Genomic DNA, 19,415 nt, shown 5'->3' on the forward strand with positions numbered 1-19,415 from the left:
ATATTTTCTAAATACAACTCAGAAGTGCTACTTCTTAACTTTGAAGCCCTGAATGGCCTGGCACTATAAGTTTCCTGAAGCACCATCTCTTTCTGTTAACAACCTGCCCACCAATTCATATCAGCATATCAACCTTGCTCTGTGTGTCCCCACCTCCTAAAGCTAGATAGCTAAAAAAAAGAGGGCTCTGCATGGCAGTTTATCTCACTCAAAAGGTGCACAACCATATTTTGCACTGTGACCTATACTACTGCATAGTTACTGTAAGCAGGATCCTACTATGTAATTTTCATATCATCTAATGTGTTGTGTTAATACTTATGCTTTGCTTCAGTTCTGTTTTCAAATTTCCAGTTGCACTAGACAAATGCTTTTCCATATAGACTGTTTTATTAGATGTTCCAACCTGGTGACTGTATTGACTCACTCTGTGTAATGCACCTTGAGTCCCAGTGAGAAAGGTGGACTATAAATAATGCAAATAATAAACATGAAGTCTCCAAGTGAACATTAAGGGCAGAAAGTTAAGGGCAGAACGTTAAGGACATGCTACAGGATCAGCGCAGCCAACTCAGCAGAGTCCAGAATGGTGACAACTTATACACAAAATGTAAACGTAGAAGGAGCTCTTAATAAGTATTCCACCTCTTATAACAAGAAGACCAGACTCAAGAATACTCCCAGACTTTTCACAGGTAATAACTAATCCCATTCAGGATTGGCCAATCAGTACCTTTTTACAAGCTGGCTTTCCCAACTAGCAATATCTTCATGCATGTATAAATTTACTTTCAGCTTTTCCCCTTAGCAACTTCACTACGCACTGGAGGTTCTCTCAAAGAAATATAAAGTTGGTTATCAGCCTCACTCAGCAGCCTTGTTCAGCAGTCTATATGGAAAAGGAATGTGAACAGAACCTTGAAGACTCCACAAGCTAAATTCCACACTACTGAATCAGCATCGACAGTGTAAAGTCAATGTCCTATCTGACAAGACCACCAAAACACAGTCCCTTCAATTTTAAACTTATCCTGCAAACACTCTAATAAGATGTTATGATCAGCTGGGTCAAAAGCCATAGAAAAATCAGTAAGAATTAAAAATTGTCCTTAACCATTTGTATACGCAGATCATTCATTAAGGCAAATAAAGCTGTTTCAGTTCCAAAAGCAGAACTGAAGTTTGACTCAAGTGAATGAAAGGTGAATGCATTTCAAGGCTTTGGGTTTTTTTTTCTTTAAATAAATGAAACCATCTGTTCTTTTATGCTCCTCAAGTAGCATTCATTCTCTATAGTAGCCTCACCTTGGAAGCTCTTCGATCAATCTTTACACACAATGCTATTTCTGTATCTCAATGTACTAAGCATCCCTTTTACTTCTTGTATGATTCATTATGTGTTTCAGTCTCTGAACTTATGCCAACTCTTTCATTTATAACTTGACACAAGTTTATGACACAATAGTCACACATAACACGTACAAGCTTGTATATGAATGTAACTGTACATGAACTATGTATTACATAACATTAGGCTAAAACATTTGCTAGAACACTTACATAATTTACTATGCTACTCTTTTTGATATGTCATGACTCTCCCCAAGCAAACATCCATTCAAGAAGCAGCTTCTCTTGGCTGCAGGACATTCCTGTTTTATCCTTATGAGATAATCAGGCTCTACCCACAAAATCCTTAACACCTGCAACAGTGATAAAGTGTCCACCGGCAGAACAGCATCAGCATTTCATTCAGACATTAGCGGCTGCAGGCAGATTTAATAACACAGGGTACTATAACCTTCCAGCCAATTAGACCAAAAAAAGTATCAGGGACGTGGCATATTCCTTTCAATCTTTTGCTTCATGCCAGCATCCCAAGGCAAGAAATCTTCAAGATGCTGGTTTTGCTTCAAATGGGATACCCTCTAACACTACAGAAGCTCTTACACCAATAGTAATGACATTTGGTAATCACTTGTTAGGCCAAAAGTACAGACCTGAATTCTTTGAATTCATAGTATATTTTAACTCTTTTTAAAAAAACTTAAGAGTATCTGGAGTATTACATATTTTGTCCAAACCATCATTTACCTGAAATGTAAAAAGGAGGTTGTGCTTTTGGAAAAGAAAAATCTCACCTAATATGAACATGATTTGGGATAATGAGCAATACATATTATATGATGTACTAGGTGCTACAAAAGTCTGCATGCTCTAATACCTTGTATACATATATACACAAGTTCTATTGCAGTTTATGACACTTGCAGGCACATTAGAGACTCAACACAAAAACATACTGCAAGTTGTTCTCTAAGGCTATATGCTTAGAAAACAGATCCAATAAAATGGATGGGAGATCCTCCCAACTAAATATGGTAAGACTGAAGATGTTAATGTTAAGAGTCTATCTTCTCCACAAGCTTGATATACCAGTAGGGCAAATATTCCCCTTTGAAGATCAAATTTGTCTAACATTTAATAATCTAATATTTACATATTTCCCAAGGCCCTCGGATGGCCATTTTTATATGGTTCATCTATTACCTGTATGACTAGTAAAATAAATTAACGTTAAATAATTATCTGGGAATCCAGTCCCAAAAATATGCCATATGCCTACAGGTGCAATATAACAACTATTGTGAAGCTGGATCTCCAATAGTGTGCTGAAATCATCTTTGTGTGAGTTGTTGAATGCATACATAAGCATCCATCCATAGTAGTTTTCAAAGAGTCGAAAAAGTCACGGAACAACTTAAGACTCAACATGGGCCATGCCCTACATTTTCAACATGTACACAAAAAGAAATGGCACAAGTCTTGTTGTTTCCAAAAATATTTTTTTCCAATATTTTTTCCAAAAAAGAACAGTACACATGAATATGTATTACATTCAAGTATCTGGGCTTTTAATACAGGACTGGTACTGATAAAGCTTACAGTAGTTTATTGAACACATTCAATTCAACATACAATAATTCATAAAATATAGAGTATATTTAGTGGTTTCTCTATTTTAAAAAGTCCTCAGAGCACAAAGGAATGAAATTTATATTGCATTGGTAGACTGGCAAATTATACTGGCCAAATGGCACCACTGCAAAAAAAAAAGTGGGAGACAAGATACCTACCTGTTGGGGTAAATACACAGAAATGCCTGATGTATTAAAAAAGACATAATGCTCAAAACAGAAATTGAACAAACCAAAATGTAAAGTAGATTTTTTTTTTTAACGAATTGTGAATGGCTTCCTAAGCTCTGGATGAAGGAACAGATTCACATGGGCCAAAGTTTTTCTAAAAACACCGCTCTAAAATTTAAAAGCTTTAACTTTGTCAAATGAGATTCGATAACTAGTCAGTGATGCAAATGCTGATTAGCCTGTCTAGAAGCTTTACTCTGTAGCGATGATAACTCAAAGTATCTCCATCTGGTTTTAGAGGGAAATTTAAATAGCCTCAAGATCCTGAAAGTAATTTTCTAACCCTAACCGGATTCCAAAGGCACAGAAGATTGATATAGCTAGCAGGCAGCACTCTAGCAGAAGAATACAACTGCAAACAGTGCACATAGACACAATGTTTACTCTGGAGTATAAAATAATTTGCCCAACCAGAAAGGACCCCTTCTCCAATGCTCCTCATCTTAAAACAAACAAACAAACAAACCTGGCCTTATAAAAGCCATAGTGGCCCCAAACTAGAGTCATAATCCACAAGGTGCTGCACATGATTAGTGGTCAAGAATAGTACATATGGATATGTATTGCCCTCCAAAAAAGAGGTGCATCCTCATAAAAACAGTGCACTGGAGAAGTGCATTCACACTGGATACTTTAAATCCAGGCATGTACTGCAATGCAGACTTTTTCTCAGCTGTGCAGCCAGTTTGCATGCATGGTTCACAAACCTGCAATGGCAAGTGTGCAAGCGAGCCTGCTTTTCATGTACATAGCTGCCTTGTTACATCAAGGCAGCTGACTATGCAATATACAACCACAATCCACGAAGTTCTACAACTGTATAGCTGCTAATAATTTCAATAAGGCACGAAAAAGGATTGTGTAACATTCGCTAAAACTAATGAAGGTTGTGCATCTCCAACGACCACTGTGCTGCAGTCTTGTTTGACAAAAATAAGAGTAGTCCTTGAGCAAAGCTGTGGTGATTGTAATTAACCTTCATCCTAGGATAACCACTTTCAAGTGTATGATACAGTATCATCAGAATTATGGCCTCTTATTTCAGTTGCAAAATTAAGCATAAAAACTCTTATTGCTATTGAAAAAACCCACCTGGATTTATCAAAACATTTTGTAGATTTTAAGGAACTGTTCTTGGTGCAGCAGACAATGAACACTGAAAAAGTCAGCAGAGTTATTTACAGGGTTAACAAACTGATATAAGCAATAAGCCAGTTTAGTGGTTGTGCAACTTCCATAGTTTCCATTGTAAAGTGCCATGTAATTTTTGTATATTTCCCTTCCTTGAAACTAGTTAACTGCTCTGTCAACTTGTCTTCCAGACTTTTAAAGTGACAGTGCCATGGTTCCATTAAAAAGCTGAAATAAAATCATATTCAATTTTTTAAAAAGTAAACAAAAATATGCTGATCCTTAAAATCTTACATTGCAGGCAACATTCAAAAAGTCAAGGATGAAAAACCTCTTACAAAAAAGAGTTGCAGTCTCTTTAAGATGTAAAACCCGCACAGAAGTGTGGCAAAAATCAATTGCTGTTTGCACCAAGTGATCACCTACGTAGATCCATATGTGGATGCTGATAAAGGGTTTCAATCAGCTCTTCCTCTGTAGGTTCTTCCAAAACATCTCTACAAAGGCATAAAAAGATGCATTAGAAGTCATCTGAGCAAAAGTTCCAATGTAGATTCTCCACAAGTTCACAACTACAACTTCTGCTGCCAGTCCCATACGGTTGGGTCTGAGGAATAGTTAATGCTTCTTTGAGAGAAGGGGTGGTCATCCCAGCCTTGAAACTGCAGTGCATCCAGTACTAAAGAAGCCTACCACAAACATAGGAGATTTCAACAAACTATCACCCAGTCTCAAATGTTCTGTTCTTGAGCAAAGTAATTGAACATGTAGTGTGACTGGACAACTTCTAGTTTTCCTGGATGAGACAGACTGCTTCGATCCTTTCCACAGTGGTTGCAGGCTTAGTTTGTTTGTTTGTTTTACAAAATTTGAATTCTACTTTTCTGCTTTCACAAGGGCCACCAAGGCAGCTAGCAAATTAATTGTTCAATATCTATATTGTTTAATATCTCAATCAATCAATATTTATTACGGTCAGAGACCAACATAAGTTCACATTGTTTAATATCTATATTTGCTCTCTGGTGGAGATCGTCAGGAGGTTTGGAGTTGGGTGCCACTGATATGCAGATGAAACCCATTTCTACCTCCTGGATGCCATAATGGGTTAGTTAGGTGAGAGCTGGCTAAAGTTAAATCCTCCAAAGCTGGAAATTATGTGGTTGGGTAGGTCCGGGGCTTGGAACTGACCAGCTTTACCTACACTTGACAGAGTCCAGCCCTTTGCAGTGGATTCTGTTAGAAGCTTAGGAGTGTGACTCAATTCTTCCCTTACAGACAGAGTTTTATCAACTATGCCGAGCCCGCCAGCTGGCCCCCTATCTGTCCCACTCTGACTGTGCCACTGGGATCTACATAATGGTCACCTTCAGATTAGACTACTGCAACACATTCTGTGCAGGACTGCCTCTGAAGACACTTTGGAAGCTTTAGGTGGTCCAGAATCAGGCTGCTAGATTGCTGACTGGGTCCCCCTGGCTTGCACATATAACATCAATAATCTGGCACCTGCACTGGCTTCTGGTTAGCTTCCAGTGCTGGTTTTGATCTATAATGCCCTCAATGGTCTGGGACCATCTTACCTGTGGGACCACCTCTCTCACTATGACACCACTCGCCTCTTTAGATCATCCTCGCAGGGCCTTTTACAGGTGTCTGGCCCACAAATTGCCTGCTTGCCAACCACCAAGGCAAGGGCATTTTCAGAGTTGCCCCTTCTCTTTGGAATCAGCTCCCCAGGGATGTTTATGCCCTGTGGGATCTTCCAACATTCTGTAGAGCATATAAGGCTCCTCTGTTTTGTGCAGCCTTTGGTTAACATTACTAGTTAGCATTATGAACTGGGAAGCTGGCTAGTTGTTTTAATTTTTTCCCCCTAATTTGCTCTCAAGTTAATGTTTTTATTTGGTTTTATTGCTTCATTTATTGCATTTATTTATTTGTATTGTTTTTGTATCTCTTGTATTTTAAATGTTGTAAGCCACTCCAAGTCCCCTGTGAGGAAAGGGTATGAGGTATATTAGGTTTAGATTTATTAGACTTATATCCCGCCCTCCCCACTGAGGCAGGTTCGGGGCGGCTCAATAAAATTACAATAAAACAATTCAGCAGTAGTTACAAATAGACAATTCATCGGTTCAATGATTAATTAAACAACATTACCAGATCTGGTGACGGTGGAACCAGTTCCATGGTCAGATCATTATGCCCTGAAAGCCTGGTTAGACCTGAAACTTCACTCCTGTTTAGGCAGTGAGCGGATTTATGCTTGCCCACGGAGCCAAATGGACCCAGAGCAGTTTCAGGAGGCCCTGCGGGATCCGATGCCCCCTGGCAGGTCATTGAATGAGTTAGTGGAGGACTGGTACTCCCAGGATGAAACGGTAACTTAGACGGCTACAGCGAGTGTGGTGACGTGCTCATGATGAAGAGTCTTAGAGAGCGTTTATGAAGGGGCTATGAAGTCCGCTAAGAATGAGTTCTATGCGGCCTCCATAAAGTCTGCAAAGTCACGCCCAGCCCAACTTTTTAGAGTAATTCAGTCATTAACAGTCTTGCCATCAGGCAAGCAAAATGGTAGAGAACTAGATATTGGCTTTGAGGCTTTTGCAAAATATTTCACAGATAAAATTCCGACTCTTCGCCAGGACCTACCCGCCACGATTGATACAGTACACGAGCTGGAAGCCCCTTGGTTGTCTTTTGGTCCTATATTGGACAGCTTCAGCAGGCTCTTGCCGGAAGATGTGGACAGGATCCTGGCTGCAGTAAAGCCCACCACTTGCCCCCTGGATCCTTGTCCATCCCAGCTGGTGAAAGCCAGTCAGGATGGTATCAGGGATTCTTTGGGTGATATTGTTAACTTGTCCCTTTCAACAGGGACCTTCCCAGAGAAACTGAAGGAGGCAGTGGTTCGTCCACTTTTGAAAAAACCATAATTAGACCCTGGGGTCTTGGCCAACTACCGCCCAGTTTTGAATTTACCGTTTCTGGGTAAGGTAGTTGAGAAAGTGGTGGTGGAGCAGTTACAGGTGTTCCCGGATGAGACATCCACCTTGGACTTGTTCCAGTCTGGCTTTCACCTGGGCCATGAAACGGAGACTGTCCTAGTCGCTCTCACAGATGACTTAAGATGGCACCTGGATCAAGGCGGGTCAGCACTGCTGATACTTCTCGATCTGTCAGCAGCATTTGACACGGTCGATTACGACCTTCTGACCCACCGCCTTGCCGTCGCTGGAGTTCAGGGGGTGGCTTTACAATGGTTTTCCTCCTTTCTCTGGGGACGAGAACAAAGGGTGGTGCTTGGCAAGCAGACTTCCTTGCGGCACTCACTTATATGTGGAGTGCCGCAGGGAGCCATTCTTTCGCCAATATTATTTAACATCTATATGCGCCCCCTTGCCCAGATTGCCCAAGGTTTTGGGCTGGGTTGCCACCAGTACACCAGGACAACACCCAGCTTTATCTGTTGATGAGTGACCAGCCAGTTGCCGCCCCTGACCAGTTGTCCGAGGCTTTGGGAGCCGTGGCTGGGTGGTTACAACAGAGCCGGCTGAAGCTGAATCCAGCTAAGACAGAGGTCCTGTACCTGAGTCGGGGTGGGGTGGATATGGGCATCGAGCTCCCAGCTTTGGATGGTGCCACATTGGTGCCAGCACAAAAGGTGAGGAGCTTGGGAGTGACCTTGGATGCCTCCCTTTCCATGGAGGCCCTGATCACGATGGTTGCCAGGTCTGCCTTTTGTTATCTTCAGCAGATCAGGCAGCTTGCACTATATCTATCCCCCCCAGGACCTGGCTACAGTGATCCATGCAATGGTCATTTCCAGACTAGACTACTGTAACTCACTCTATGCTGGCTTACCCTTGAGACTGATCTGAAAACTGCAGCGGGGTGCAGAATGCAGCGGCTCACCTGTTGACTGCACCACCTTTACGGGTGGGCATTTGGCCAGCGCTCCACAGTCTGCACTGGCTGCCCATCGAGTTCCAGATCCGTTTCAAGATTCTAGTGCTAACATTTAAAGCCCTACGTCGCCTGGGACCAACATACCTGCGGGACCGTCTCTTTCCATTTATGCCCAGGAGGTCGTTACATTCCACCTCCCAACATCTGCTGGCAACCCCCAGCCCAAGAGATGCCTGCCTTGCCTCAACTAGGGCCAGGGCTTTTTCAGTCCGGGCCCCAACCTGGTGGAATCAGCTTCCTGTTGAGATCTGGGCCCTACCTGGCTTATTAGCCTTCCATAGGGCCTGTAAAACGGAGCTGTTCTGCCAGGCTTTTAGCTGAGGCTGCGGGCGTCTATTCTTGATCTGGCTGGCCTCCCCGGCCAGCACTGTCATCTGCGCTAGGAAATGGAATAAACTGCTATCCCTATGAGATATCATGATGTGAGATGGCTAGGCTGGGCAATATGTGATGTCATGGTAATCTGAGTGTTTATAAAATGTTTTTATTGTATTTTATTGTTTTATCATATGTTGTACTCTGCTCTGTGCCCTACGGGGAATGGGCGGAATAGAAATTTACTTAAATAAATAAACAAACAAACAAGATAGTTAAAACAATTAAAACAATATGGTGCTGATATTAAATAAAGCAATAAATAGAACAACTAAAACCAACCCGAACCCTCATCATTAAAACTATTAAAAACGGAGCTAAAATTCATATACAATAATAACTACAATTAAAAACAATAGATGGGAAGAAGGAATCACTCAGGAAATGCCAAATGAAACAAAAGAAGTCTTAACATGCTAGCAGAAGATGGCAACAGAAAGGGATAAAGTTTCAGAGTTTTGGTGCCACTACTGTGAGGGCCATCTCTTGGGTTGCCAACCACCTAATCTCAGAAGGCAGGGGCACCCAAACCAGGACCTCTGAAGATTACCATAGTGGTTGATTAGGTTCATAATAGAGTAGGTGGTCCTTGAGGTATGTTGGTCCCAAACTATATGCTTTAAAGGTTAGCACCAACACCTTGAATTGTGCCTGGAAATAAACTGTGAGCCAATGTAGATGGGTTGTCGGATTAAAACGGCTGTGATTGCTATGATGGGTTATCTGTGTTGGGAGATGGACAGAGGGAGTGTGACTCTGATATCCTGGACCTACAGCAGCTTTTGGTACCATCGATCATGGTATCTTTCTGGACCATCTCTCCAGGCTAGGACTAGGAGGCAGTGATCTGAAATGGTCCTCATTCTTTCTGGGGGGTAGATTTTAAAAGGTGATGCTGAGGGACTAGTGCTCAGTTCCTTGGCCTCTGGCCTGTGGGATGCTGCAAAACTCCATCTTGTCTCCTATGCTTTTCAACATCTATATGAAACTCTGGGTGATTGCATCTAGAGATTTGGCCTGGGTTGTCACTACTATGTAAACAACACTCAATTCTTTCTCACATTAGTAATCACTCCTTCCTGCCCTATGTTTAGCATTTTAATGTATGTGTATTTTATAGAACTGTATGTGTATTTTAATTTGGTTTTAATTGTTCCACTGATTTTCCCCAGTTATACTGATTTCTAAGATGTATTTTTATTATATAATAATAATAATAACAATAAACTTTTATTTATATCCTGCCCTCCCCGCCAAGGCAGGCTCAGGGTGGCTCACAGACATGGAATGTGCCATGATTATGATAAATACATTATACAATAAAATACATTTAAATAAATTAATTAAAACCACAACAGTTAAAGGTGCTATAGTACAACACAGTATATATCAGATGGCTAGGTGTCACTTCAGGATTCCATCTTGTAGGCCATTTGAAAAAGGACAGTTTTACAGGCCCTGCGGAACTGATTATAGTCCCGCAGGGCTCGAACCTCCGCTGGAGGTGATTCCACCAATGGGAAGCCATTATTGAGAAGGCCTGCTCTCGCGTTGTTTTCAGTTTGGCCTCCCTTGGTCCAGGGATTTTTAGGAGATTTTGAGAGCTAGATCTCAGTGCTCTCTGGGGGATATATGGAGAGAGGCGGTCCCTAAGGTAGGCAGGTCCTTGGCCATATAGGGCTTTAAAGGTAATAACCAGCACCTTGTAACGAACTCAGAACACAACTGGCAGCCAGTGTAGCCACCTAGGCTGTATGTGTTCCCACCGAGGTAGTCCCACTAACAGCCTGGCCACCGCATTCTGCACTACCTGCAGTTTCCGAGTTCGGTACAGGGGCAGCCCCATGTAGAGGGCATTACAGTAGTCCAACCTCGAGGTGACCATTGCATGGATCACTGTTGCTAGGTCGCCGTGTTCCAGGAAGGGGGCCAGCTGCTTCGCCCTCCTAAGATGGAAAAAGGCGGCTTTAGCAGTGGCTGCTATCTGTGCCTCCATTGTCAAGGAAGGCTCCAGTAGCACTCCCAAGTTCTTGACCCTGCGCACTGGTATCAGCGACGCACCCTCAAAGGCTGGTAGGGAGATCTCCTCCCCTGGCCCGCTGTGACCCATGCAAAGAACCTCTGTCTTCGTTGGATTCAACTTCAGCCCACTCAACTTGATCCACCCTGCCACGGCTTGCAGCGCCCGGTCCAGATTCACAGGGTTGTCGCCAGTCCGGCCGCCCATCAATAGATAGAGCTGGGTATCATCAGCATACTGGTGACAGCCCAGTCCGTACCTTCGGACAATCTGGGCAAGGGGACGCATAAAGATGTTAAACAACATCGGAGAGAGAACTGCCCCTGAGGCACCCCACAATTAAGTAAGCGCCTCTGGGACAGCTCTCCTCCAATCACCACCCTTTGTCCCCGACCCTCAAGGAAGGAGGAAAGCCACCGTAAGGCTAGCCCCCGGATTCCTGCGTCAACGAGGCAGCGGGTCAGCAGCCGATGGTCGACCATATCGAACACAGCCGATAAGTCTAACAACAGCAATACTGCCGAGCCGCCTCGATCCAGATGTCGCCGGAGGTCATCCATGAGGGCGACCAACACTGTCTCCATCCCATGGCCCGGGCGGAAGCCAGACTGGTATAAGATCTAAGGTGGAAGTGTCATCCAAGAAGCCCTGTAATGGCAACGCCACAGCCCTCTCAATGATTTTGCCCAAAAAGGGCAAATTTGAGACCGGCCGATAGTGAGCCAATTCAGCCGGATCAGATGTAGCCTTTTTCAAGAGAGGGCGGAAAAGGCGTTGGAAAAGAGCCCTCCGAAAGAGATCTATTTATGATGTCCCGTATAGGACATCTTAGCTCCTCCCGGCAGGCCTTAATTAGCCAGGAGGGGCATGGGTCCAGATCACAAGTAGTTGGGCGTGCATTCTGTCAACTTCCTCCAAGCTGAGCGGGTCGAAGTGGTCCAGGATCAAACCAGAAGACACGCATGGGGCCTTGAGTTCACTTACTGTATCTAATATGGCAGGGCAGTCGTGGCGGAGCGACTGGACCTTGTCTGCAAAAAATTTCACAAAAGCCTCACAACCTATCTCCAATTCCTTAACATTTGGTTTGCCTTGTGGCAATGTGGTAAAGTTCCGAATTATCCTAAATAATTGTGCCGGGCGCAAATTTGCAGACGCAATCTTAGCCGCAAAGTATATTTTCTTTGTGGCCTTGACTGCCATCTCATAGAACCTCATAAACTCCCTATAAGATGTTCTAGCCACTTCGTCACGAGTACGCCGCCATTGCCTCTCCAGCTGTCTAAGACCTTGTTTCAGCTGGCATAACTCTGGGGTGTACCACGGAGCCAGCCTAATCCGAGGTCGTAGAGGGCATCGAGGTGCGATCTCATCAATGGCCCTAGAGAGCCGGCTATTCCAGGTCTCAACCAGGCCATCAAGGGGATCGCCAGAGGGCCAGGGATCCCGCAGAGCCGTTTGGAACCATTCCGGGTCCATCTGGCTCCGCGGGCAAGGCTCGTCGCCTAAACAGGTTTGGGGTGGCGTATCTACACGAGCCTTAAGAGCAAGGTGGTCTGACCATGGCACCACTTCAGTGGCTATATCGTCCACCATAACCCCGGCCGCAAAGATCAAGTCTAACATGTGCCCAGCCTGGTGAGTGGGAGCTGTAACAAATTGAGAAAGTCCTAGTGTCGCCATGGATGACACTAGGTCCGCCGCCTGACTAGAGGCCGGGTCATCAGCATGGACGTTGAAGTCACCCAGGATTATCAACCTTGGGTGCTCCAACGCCCAGCCTGTCACCGCCTTGAGTAGGGACGGTAAGGCGCTGGCTGGTGCGTTAGGTGTATGGTATACCAGCCAGACCGCCAACCCCTCTCCAGCCTCCCACGCCAAACCGGCACATTAAATACCCTCGATCCTTGGGGCCGGGAGTGCCCTAAAGGAGTAAGCCTCTCGTATAAATAATGCCACTCCTCCCCCCCCCACCACCCGCTGGTCCGCGATTGGTGAAAGACCGAATAACCTGGGGGAGCTGTTTGTGAGAGGGCCACTGTGTCTCCCTCTCGTACCCAGGTTTCGGTCACGCATGCCAGGTCCATGTCCTGTTCGAGTAAAAACTCTCGAACGACTGAGGTCTTATTATTAATGGACCTGGCATTGCATAACACCAATGACAGAGGCAAGTTTTTCAGCCTGACCCTACTACCTGTCACTGTTGGGATGGGACGCAGATTGGAGGGTGAATGAGCACTAACTTGTCTCGGTCTCCCTCCCTTGTATTATCTGCTCCCACCGCCATACCTCCCCCTCCCCAGGAGCACTTGAATCCCTAGACCAGCCATTCCCCACTGGTAGTAGCCACTGTCTTAACCGCCACCGATGCACAGCAATCACTAATACTCTCCAACCCACTCCGCCCTACTAGGTCCCAACAGTCAGATCAACTCAATAAAACCCAACCCTCAATTTCTCTTATATATTAATTGGACAAATAAATAATTTAAATCTAATGGCAATAATTAATTATAAGTCCCACCCTATTAAACATCTTCAATTTAATTTGCCAATAATATTCATATAAATTCAGACCCAATAAATATAATAATCTGTTATAATCTGTTTCAATCTGTTAGCCGTCTGAGTGACCCTGATGAAGGCAGGAATGCCCAGTACACATTTTGTAAAATAAATGAATGAATAATATTAACCACAACAACAATGGTGCACACTAAATTTGTTTGTTCAAAAATGTATGTACTTCATGCTAAGAAAGTGTACTATAACTATCCCACACTTCCTTGCAAAGTGTATAAACAATGAATGTGCTACATTTCAAAAGGTCACTTTATCCTCTGTTTAAAATCTGAGGGATGAGTTGTTAACTTACAAAGCTGACTGTTCAATATCTTTAATACTGTTTTCCAGGGCTTTTTTCTGGGGGAACACAACAGAACAAAATTCTCAAAAAATGTTGAATGGAACTATTCATTTCACTCTTGAGAGTTCTGGCACCTCTTTTTCCCGAAAAAAGCCCTGCTGTTTTCATTGGGGAAGTTCTGATCTTCCAGTTTAATTTGGGAAGTTTTGATCTTCTAGTTTAAGATCTACTCCTTGAATCTTTGACTTAGGAACCCTGCCAAGAAAAAAGGTAGCAAAACTACTTCTGCAGTAGAACTTGACATAGGATCTAATCTGGCAACGTAACAAAAAAAAGATGGCTTCATCACTATACAACTAGGAGTAACATTCACTGAACTCAAAGTGCAGCCAATATTCAATTGTGTAAAAAAATCCCCAGCCTCTATTTACTCTGCATCTTGAGGGCAGAACCATTCCCCCAGCCTTTGAGGAATTTACTCAGTAATGAAATTAAACACACATCCTGCCCCTCCCCCACAATGTCTTTAGTCCTAGATAGCTATCTCACCTAAAGAGGAGTTCCACTGTCATTTGGTATTCAAATTTTGAGAGAGATGGATGATTGTTGCGACGATCCCACTTGTGAATAAAGTTCTATAATTGAGAAAGAATAGAATAAAAGTTATCAGGCAGTCTCCTGCTAACTTACTTGCCCAAAATACATCCCGGGTAGGTAGACTAATGTGTGAGTGACATCTCTATTTGATAAAGCTACTCATGGAAAGTTCCAGCAGCAGCTTCCATAAACTGGGAATGCTGGGAACATCACTCTTCTAGATTTAATTGACGCTACTGCAGGAAGTTTCACATCTGATGACACTGCTCATAACAAGTAGTTTTACTGTGCAAGAGAACCACCCAAAAGACCATTTGAACTGAGCAAGTCCCACAACATAAGGTGGATCAGGCAAGGCAGTGACTCCTGAGGCTCATCTGAAGGATCACTTGCAAGGCAGAGCCAACAGCCAATAACTGTACTAGCATGGGGAAAGTGCAGGCTTTACACGAATGAAAGGTCAATTCTTCCTTGCTGTAGTCAACCACTCAGAGAAATTTCAGTGGTGTTTGTGATATGTAGGAGAAACCTAGTTTTAGTCTGTACCTGAGTAACAGAACAATCTCAAAACGACAGAGATATGCACCCACTACGGCATCATTTGCATGAGCTCTGACAATGCTGTGGCTGTCACACATAAAAATGCAACCTTATCAGTAGCCAAAGATACTCCTATTTGAGAACCACTGTGCAAGCCCAGCCCATCCACTACCAGCTCTGCTCACATTATTCATGGAGCAACAGGTGTAGCTTTCCATGCACTTAAGAAACTTTATGATACTGCCTTCCCCATGCAGACCACAGTCCTCTCTAAATAATCCATTCAAAAATATGGTCTTCCAATGCTTTTTGAACTATAGTCAGAAAACAAAATCCAGAAGGTTCCAGTGTATGTGGTCAGATATCTACATGAGATCTTGTTCTACACTGTTTTTTAAGGGACAAACTATTCCAAAAATGGAATGAACCTTTGGAAAGACCCTAAATACAGTATGAGAAACTCTTGCTAGAAAAACAACACAGAGGATTCACTGGTACATACTCCTGATCTAAAAATTTATTTGTTTATTCCATTCTAATCCTTTCATCCTTTCTCTGCAACTCTAAGCCCTAGCAGCTTTTTTAAAAGTGAAAATTAAGAGTCAGAGAAGCCTAACAACAGAGTGTACAACAAAGGCCTCTTGCCTATTCCATTTATTCATTTAGAGGGTTACATGAATTCTATTATGTGAATGAAATCCATTGCATCTAATGGTGACCGAAGCTTTACCTCCAGGAGTAATGCAATGAACAGATTGACCCAGAGAACAGAGGAGATTAGCCACCAGGCAATGAAGTACAATTTTGACCATCTGCAAAGAGAAGCAATTATGAAAAAAAGAAAAGAAAATCAAGCTGTGCCTAAAACTCATGATTAAGATTCCAGGTTAATGTACCCTGATCCTATGAAAGGCATACAAGTTGCCTAAATGCAAAGGATACCATAACTTCAAAGAAGTAAACCCACAGAACACTTCTTTTCCAATTCTATAACACAGCACATATTGATCCCAGAATTCTCTGTGCTTGAAAGTTGAAATGCAGATCTCCCCCGACTTCCCTTCTCTGACATTTACATTGAAAGTGTGAATGGACAACTCAAATATTCAGGTCTGATATGCAACTTATGAACCAGCTTCATGGCCTTCACAGTCTCCACATTTTGGCAAAATTGGCTCATCCAGTTTCCTAACATAAACTGTAGGTATCTTCTTTATCTGAGAAACCTACTCTCAGAATAATTGAGAATTCCAGGTTGAAAATGAACATATGAACATATGAAGCTGCCTTCTACTGAATCAGACCCTGGGTCCATCAAAGTCAGTACTGTCTTCTCAGACTGGCAGCAGCTCTCCAGGGTCTCAAGCGGAGGTTTTTCACACCTATTTGCCTGGACCCTTTTTTGGAGATGCCGGGGATTGAACCTGGGACCTTCTGCTTCCCAAGCAGATGCTCTACCACTGAGCCACCGTCCCTCCCCTTCTATGTTCTATGGATATGGGAATGTCTGCCAAATGCAGATTTACTTACGGAGATGTAAATCTGGAATATGCATCCAAGAAAATGTGCCAGTTATTCACAATCATCACATCCCACAGAGTCACCACTGCTGCCTAAAACAAAAAGAATTAATACTGAATATTATTTTATATCATGATTTTTAGAAAAAATAAAAATGTGGAGAGCAGGGGCAAGCAAACGGATAACAGATACAGAGACCAAAATGAGCACACTCACAGCAAAATCATCAAAGTTGTTTGGCCAATACTCCAGTTGTTCAAAAGTGCCACATTGGAAGGTGGTGTTACCAGATGTCATGTTCACAGCACTGCAAAAGGAATGTTATTTAAACATTACCTTCAATATTGCATTGCATAGATACAATGAAGCTCTGGGGCAGGACATAGCTCAGGGGCAGAACATCTGCTTTGCATGCAAAAAGTCCCAGTGTTAATCCTTGGCATCACCATCAAAAAGTATCAGGTATTACCTGAGATGGTAGACTTCTGCCAGAGACCCTGGAAAGTTGCTGCCAGTCCAAATATATGAAGCTGACCCTGACAGACCTAGCTGAGTAGAAGGCAGCTTTATCTGCTCCCTCTGAGCATAGTAACTATCTGACATTTCATAAATAAAGAATTCACAAGGAGTCTGAAAGCCTGGTAACACAGTACTCTTGCACATTCTGAATAATGCACTTTCAATGCACTTTAGTAAATGTTAGCACATGAATTTTGCTATTTCATGAAGTAAAATCCCATTGTAAAGTGCATTGGAAGTAGACTGAAAGTGCATTATTCAGCATGTGTGAAAGTGTCCTTAATTGCAACTTCTATGCCAGGGCTAAGGTTTGATGAAATTGTAATCAAAGACAGCACCTCCTAGGTGTATGCTAAATTATTTTTATTTACCACACAGTCACCAGAACAAATGCTCACAAATGGAGGATTAGGCAGCATTGCTTTTAGGTAGGCCCAAGCATCAGTAACCAGGGGTTTTTTGGTAGAAAAAAACCCCCGCAGGAACTCATTTGCATATTAGGCCACACACCCTGATGTCACCATTATTTCACACAGGTTTTTGTAGGAAAAGCCCAGCAGGAAATCATTTCCATATAAGGCCACACCCCCTGATGCCAAGCCAGCCAGAACTGCATTCCTGCTCAAAAAAAAAAGCCCTGTCAGTAACCACAAGATCTATCTGTCAATGGATCAAGTTGGCTTTAGAGGCTGCTAAATATCTTCCTCAGAAACTTTTCAAGAAACAGTTGAGCAGACAACTGCTGGAGATAGTTCCTGCAACAGGATATCTTACTTCAGTACAGGGGATTATACTCAGTGATCCAATAAGGCCCTATTCAACTATACAATTTAACACTTCAGTGGGACAGACACACAGATATAGCTGAAGAGGTGAGCAGTGACTCATGGAAGCTCATACCCTACCACAAATTTTGTTAGTCTTTAAGGTTCTACTGGCTTTTACTCTTTTCTACAGATATAGTTAGTAGCGGGTGAGTGTCAAAAACCAGGAGGCCTAAAACAGCTATTTAATATCCCCAGAGAATCACTGTGCTAGGAACAATACAAAACACAGAAACATTATGGCTTCTACTGTTATTCCAAGATCAAATAAGATTGACTGCATGGTACAGATATTTAAACAACCATCTTACCTGATATTGCCCACAGGAACAACAGCCCCCCTAAAGAGCGCTGTCCCAAGTAATGCAAATATATAGAAAATCACCTGGTGGAGAATACATCAGCATCAGTTCCATTCTGCTGCAAATTTAGCATATTGTAAGGTAACTGGTAAAAACATAGTATTATATCTCTCCTTCCTTGGAGGTTTTTAAACAGAGGCTAGATGGCCATCTGAAAGCGATGAAGATCCTGTGAATTAGGGGTAGGTATTTGTGGGTTTCCTGCATTGTGCAGGGGGATGACCCTGGAGGTCCCTTCCAACTCTATGATTCTATGATATTTTCAAGCCTATGGTTTTGCAGAACATACTAATATTTGTTAACTTTCATATTTTAATTTGTCTGAAAAAGCAGAGAAGGTAGCAAAACCTTAAGATAGTAGTCTTCCTGAAGTAAACACACAACTTCAAGATCATTCAACTCTTTTAGCAAGCACACATGGCAGGATCTTCATGGAGTACTCTCCCCATGCACATTTCAAGGTGACATAGTTCCAGGATGCTATCCAATGCTCTTCCTGAATATCAGAAGTGGTTCTTGACTAAATGGTTTTAGGACTGTTGCCCAAAGTTCTTTTTGTTTTGTTTTTGTAGGTGAATTAAAAAAGCAGCAAAAATGTATATAAATATTTCGACTGTATGTTGGAAATGTGAACAAAATGAAGGGACATTCTATCATTTATGGTGGACATGTAACAAAGTTTTAAAAAAATTCAAGACAAATACATTGATTAATCCAGAAGATTCTAAAGACTAATATTCAGTTGAAACCAGAGGTTTTTATTTTGGGACTAACAGAGTTCTAAAACAACTAATTCCTTAATAAACATACAAGAACACATCTGCACAGTTTGTGCTCATGCAGAACACACTCTTCCAAACAGCCAGATATCACATTACGGTTGTCAGTGCCCTGATGTTCAGCATCACACTGATTTTATTTTAAAAGTCAAAAAGGGCAAATTTCAACAAGATAAGGGTGTTCATGAAGGCCAGAAAGGGACAGTTCAATTCTGTCCTTCGCAAAAAAAAAAAAAATGAAGCCAAAAGTTCCTTAACCTCCAAAGTAGAGAAGGAAAAACTTGTCATTCAGAGAGCAATGGAAAGCCATATGTTTTAAGTGTCACTGTGCAATCACATACTGAACAAAAAATTCAAAAATGATCAGATAACCAGTGTAATACACAGAGGATTGTGGGATGCTAAGTGGAGATAAGTAGGGAACCTCACAGTCAAAATAAGAGTCTCCCAACAGGGCAAACATTATTTAGGATCAAGGAAAATGGCCTAGTGTGAAGGCAGGGGCCACTCCACCTCCTGTGCCATAGTCCTGATCCAAAATGGATCCTTGCAATACTTCTGAATTGAGTTCCCATGAAGAACTCTGAGTCAGTGTATGGCATCCTTCCGAGGTCGGTCAAATGAGTACCCAGCTTGCTGGGGGCGAGGGAAGTGTAGATGACTGGGGAAGGCAATGGCAAACCACCCCGTAAAAAGTCTG

At 42.6% G+C, this 19,415-nt stretch overlaps 1 protein-coding gene across 1 annotated transcript in view; it reads right to left on the reverse strand.

Moving 5' to 3' along the window:
- Nucleotides 1-2,832: 2,832 nt before the first annotated feature.
- TPCN2 (two pore segment channel 2) overlaps nucleotides 2,833-19,415 on the reverse strand; it is a 65,705-nt gene continuing 49,122 nt past the window's right edge. The window contains exons 20-25 of the mRNA XM_060261523.1: nucleotides 17,886-17,959; nucleotides 16,448-16,538; nucleotides 16,241-16,323; nucleotides 15,441-15,522; nucleotides 14,123-14,208; nucleotides 2,833-4,837 (exon numbers count right to left, since the gene is read on the reverse strand). Coding sequence (XP_060117506.1) covers nucleotides 4,759-4,837; nucleotides 14,123-14,208; nucleotides 15,441-15,522; nucleotides 16,241-16,323; nucleotides 16,448-16,538; nucleotides 17,886-17,959 — 495 coding nt within the window. The 3' untranslated portion in view covers nucleotides 2,833-4,758. The remainder of the gene's footprint in view (nucleotides 4,838-14,122; nucleotides 14,209-15,440; nucleotides 15,523-16,240; nucleotides 16,324-16,447; nucleotides 16,539-17,885; nucleotides 17,960-19,415) is intronic.

The sequence above is a fragment of the Heteronotia binoei genome, chromosome 21 (assembly GCF_032191835.1).
Source record: "Heteronotia binoei isolate CCM8104 ecotype False Entrance Well chromosome 21, APGP_CSIRO_Hbin_v1, whole genome shotgun sequence".
In the NCBI taxonomy this organism is placed as follows: domain Eukaryota; kingdom Metazoa; phylum Chordata; class Lepidosauria; order Squamata; family Gekkonidae; genus Heteronotia; species Heteronotia binoei.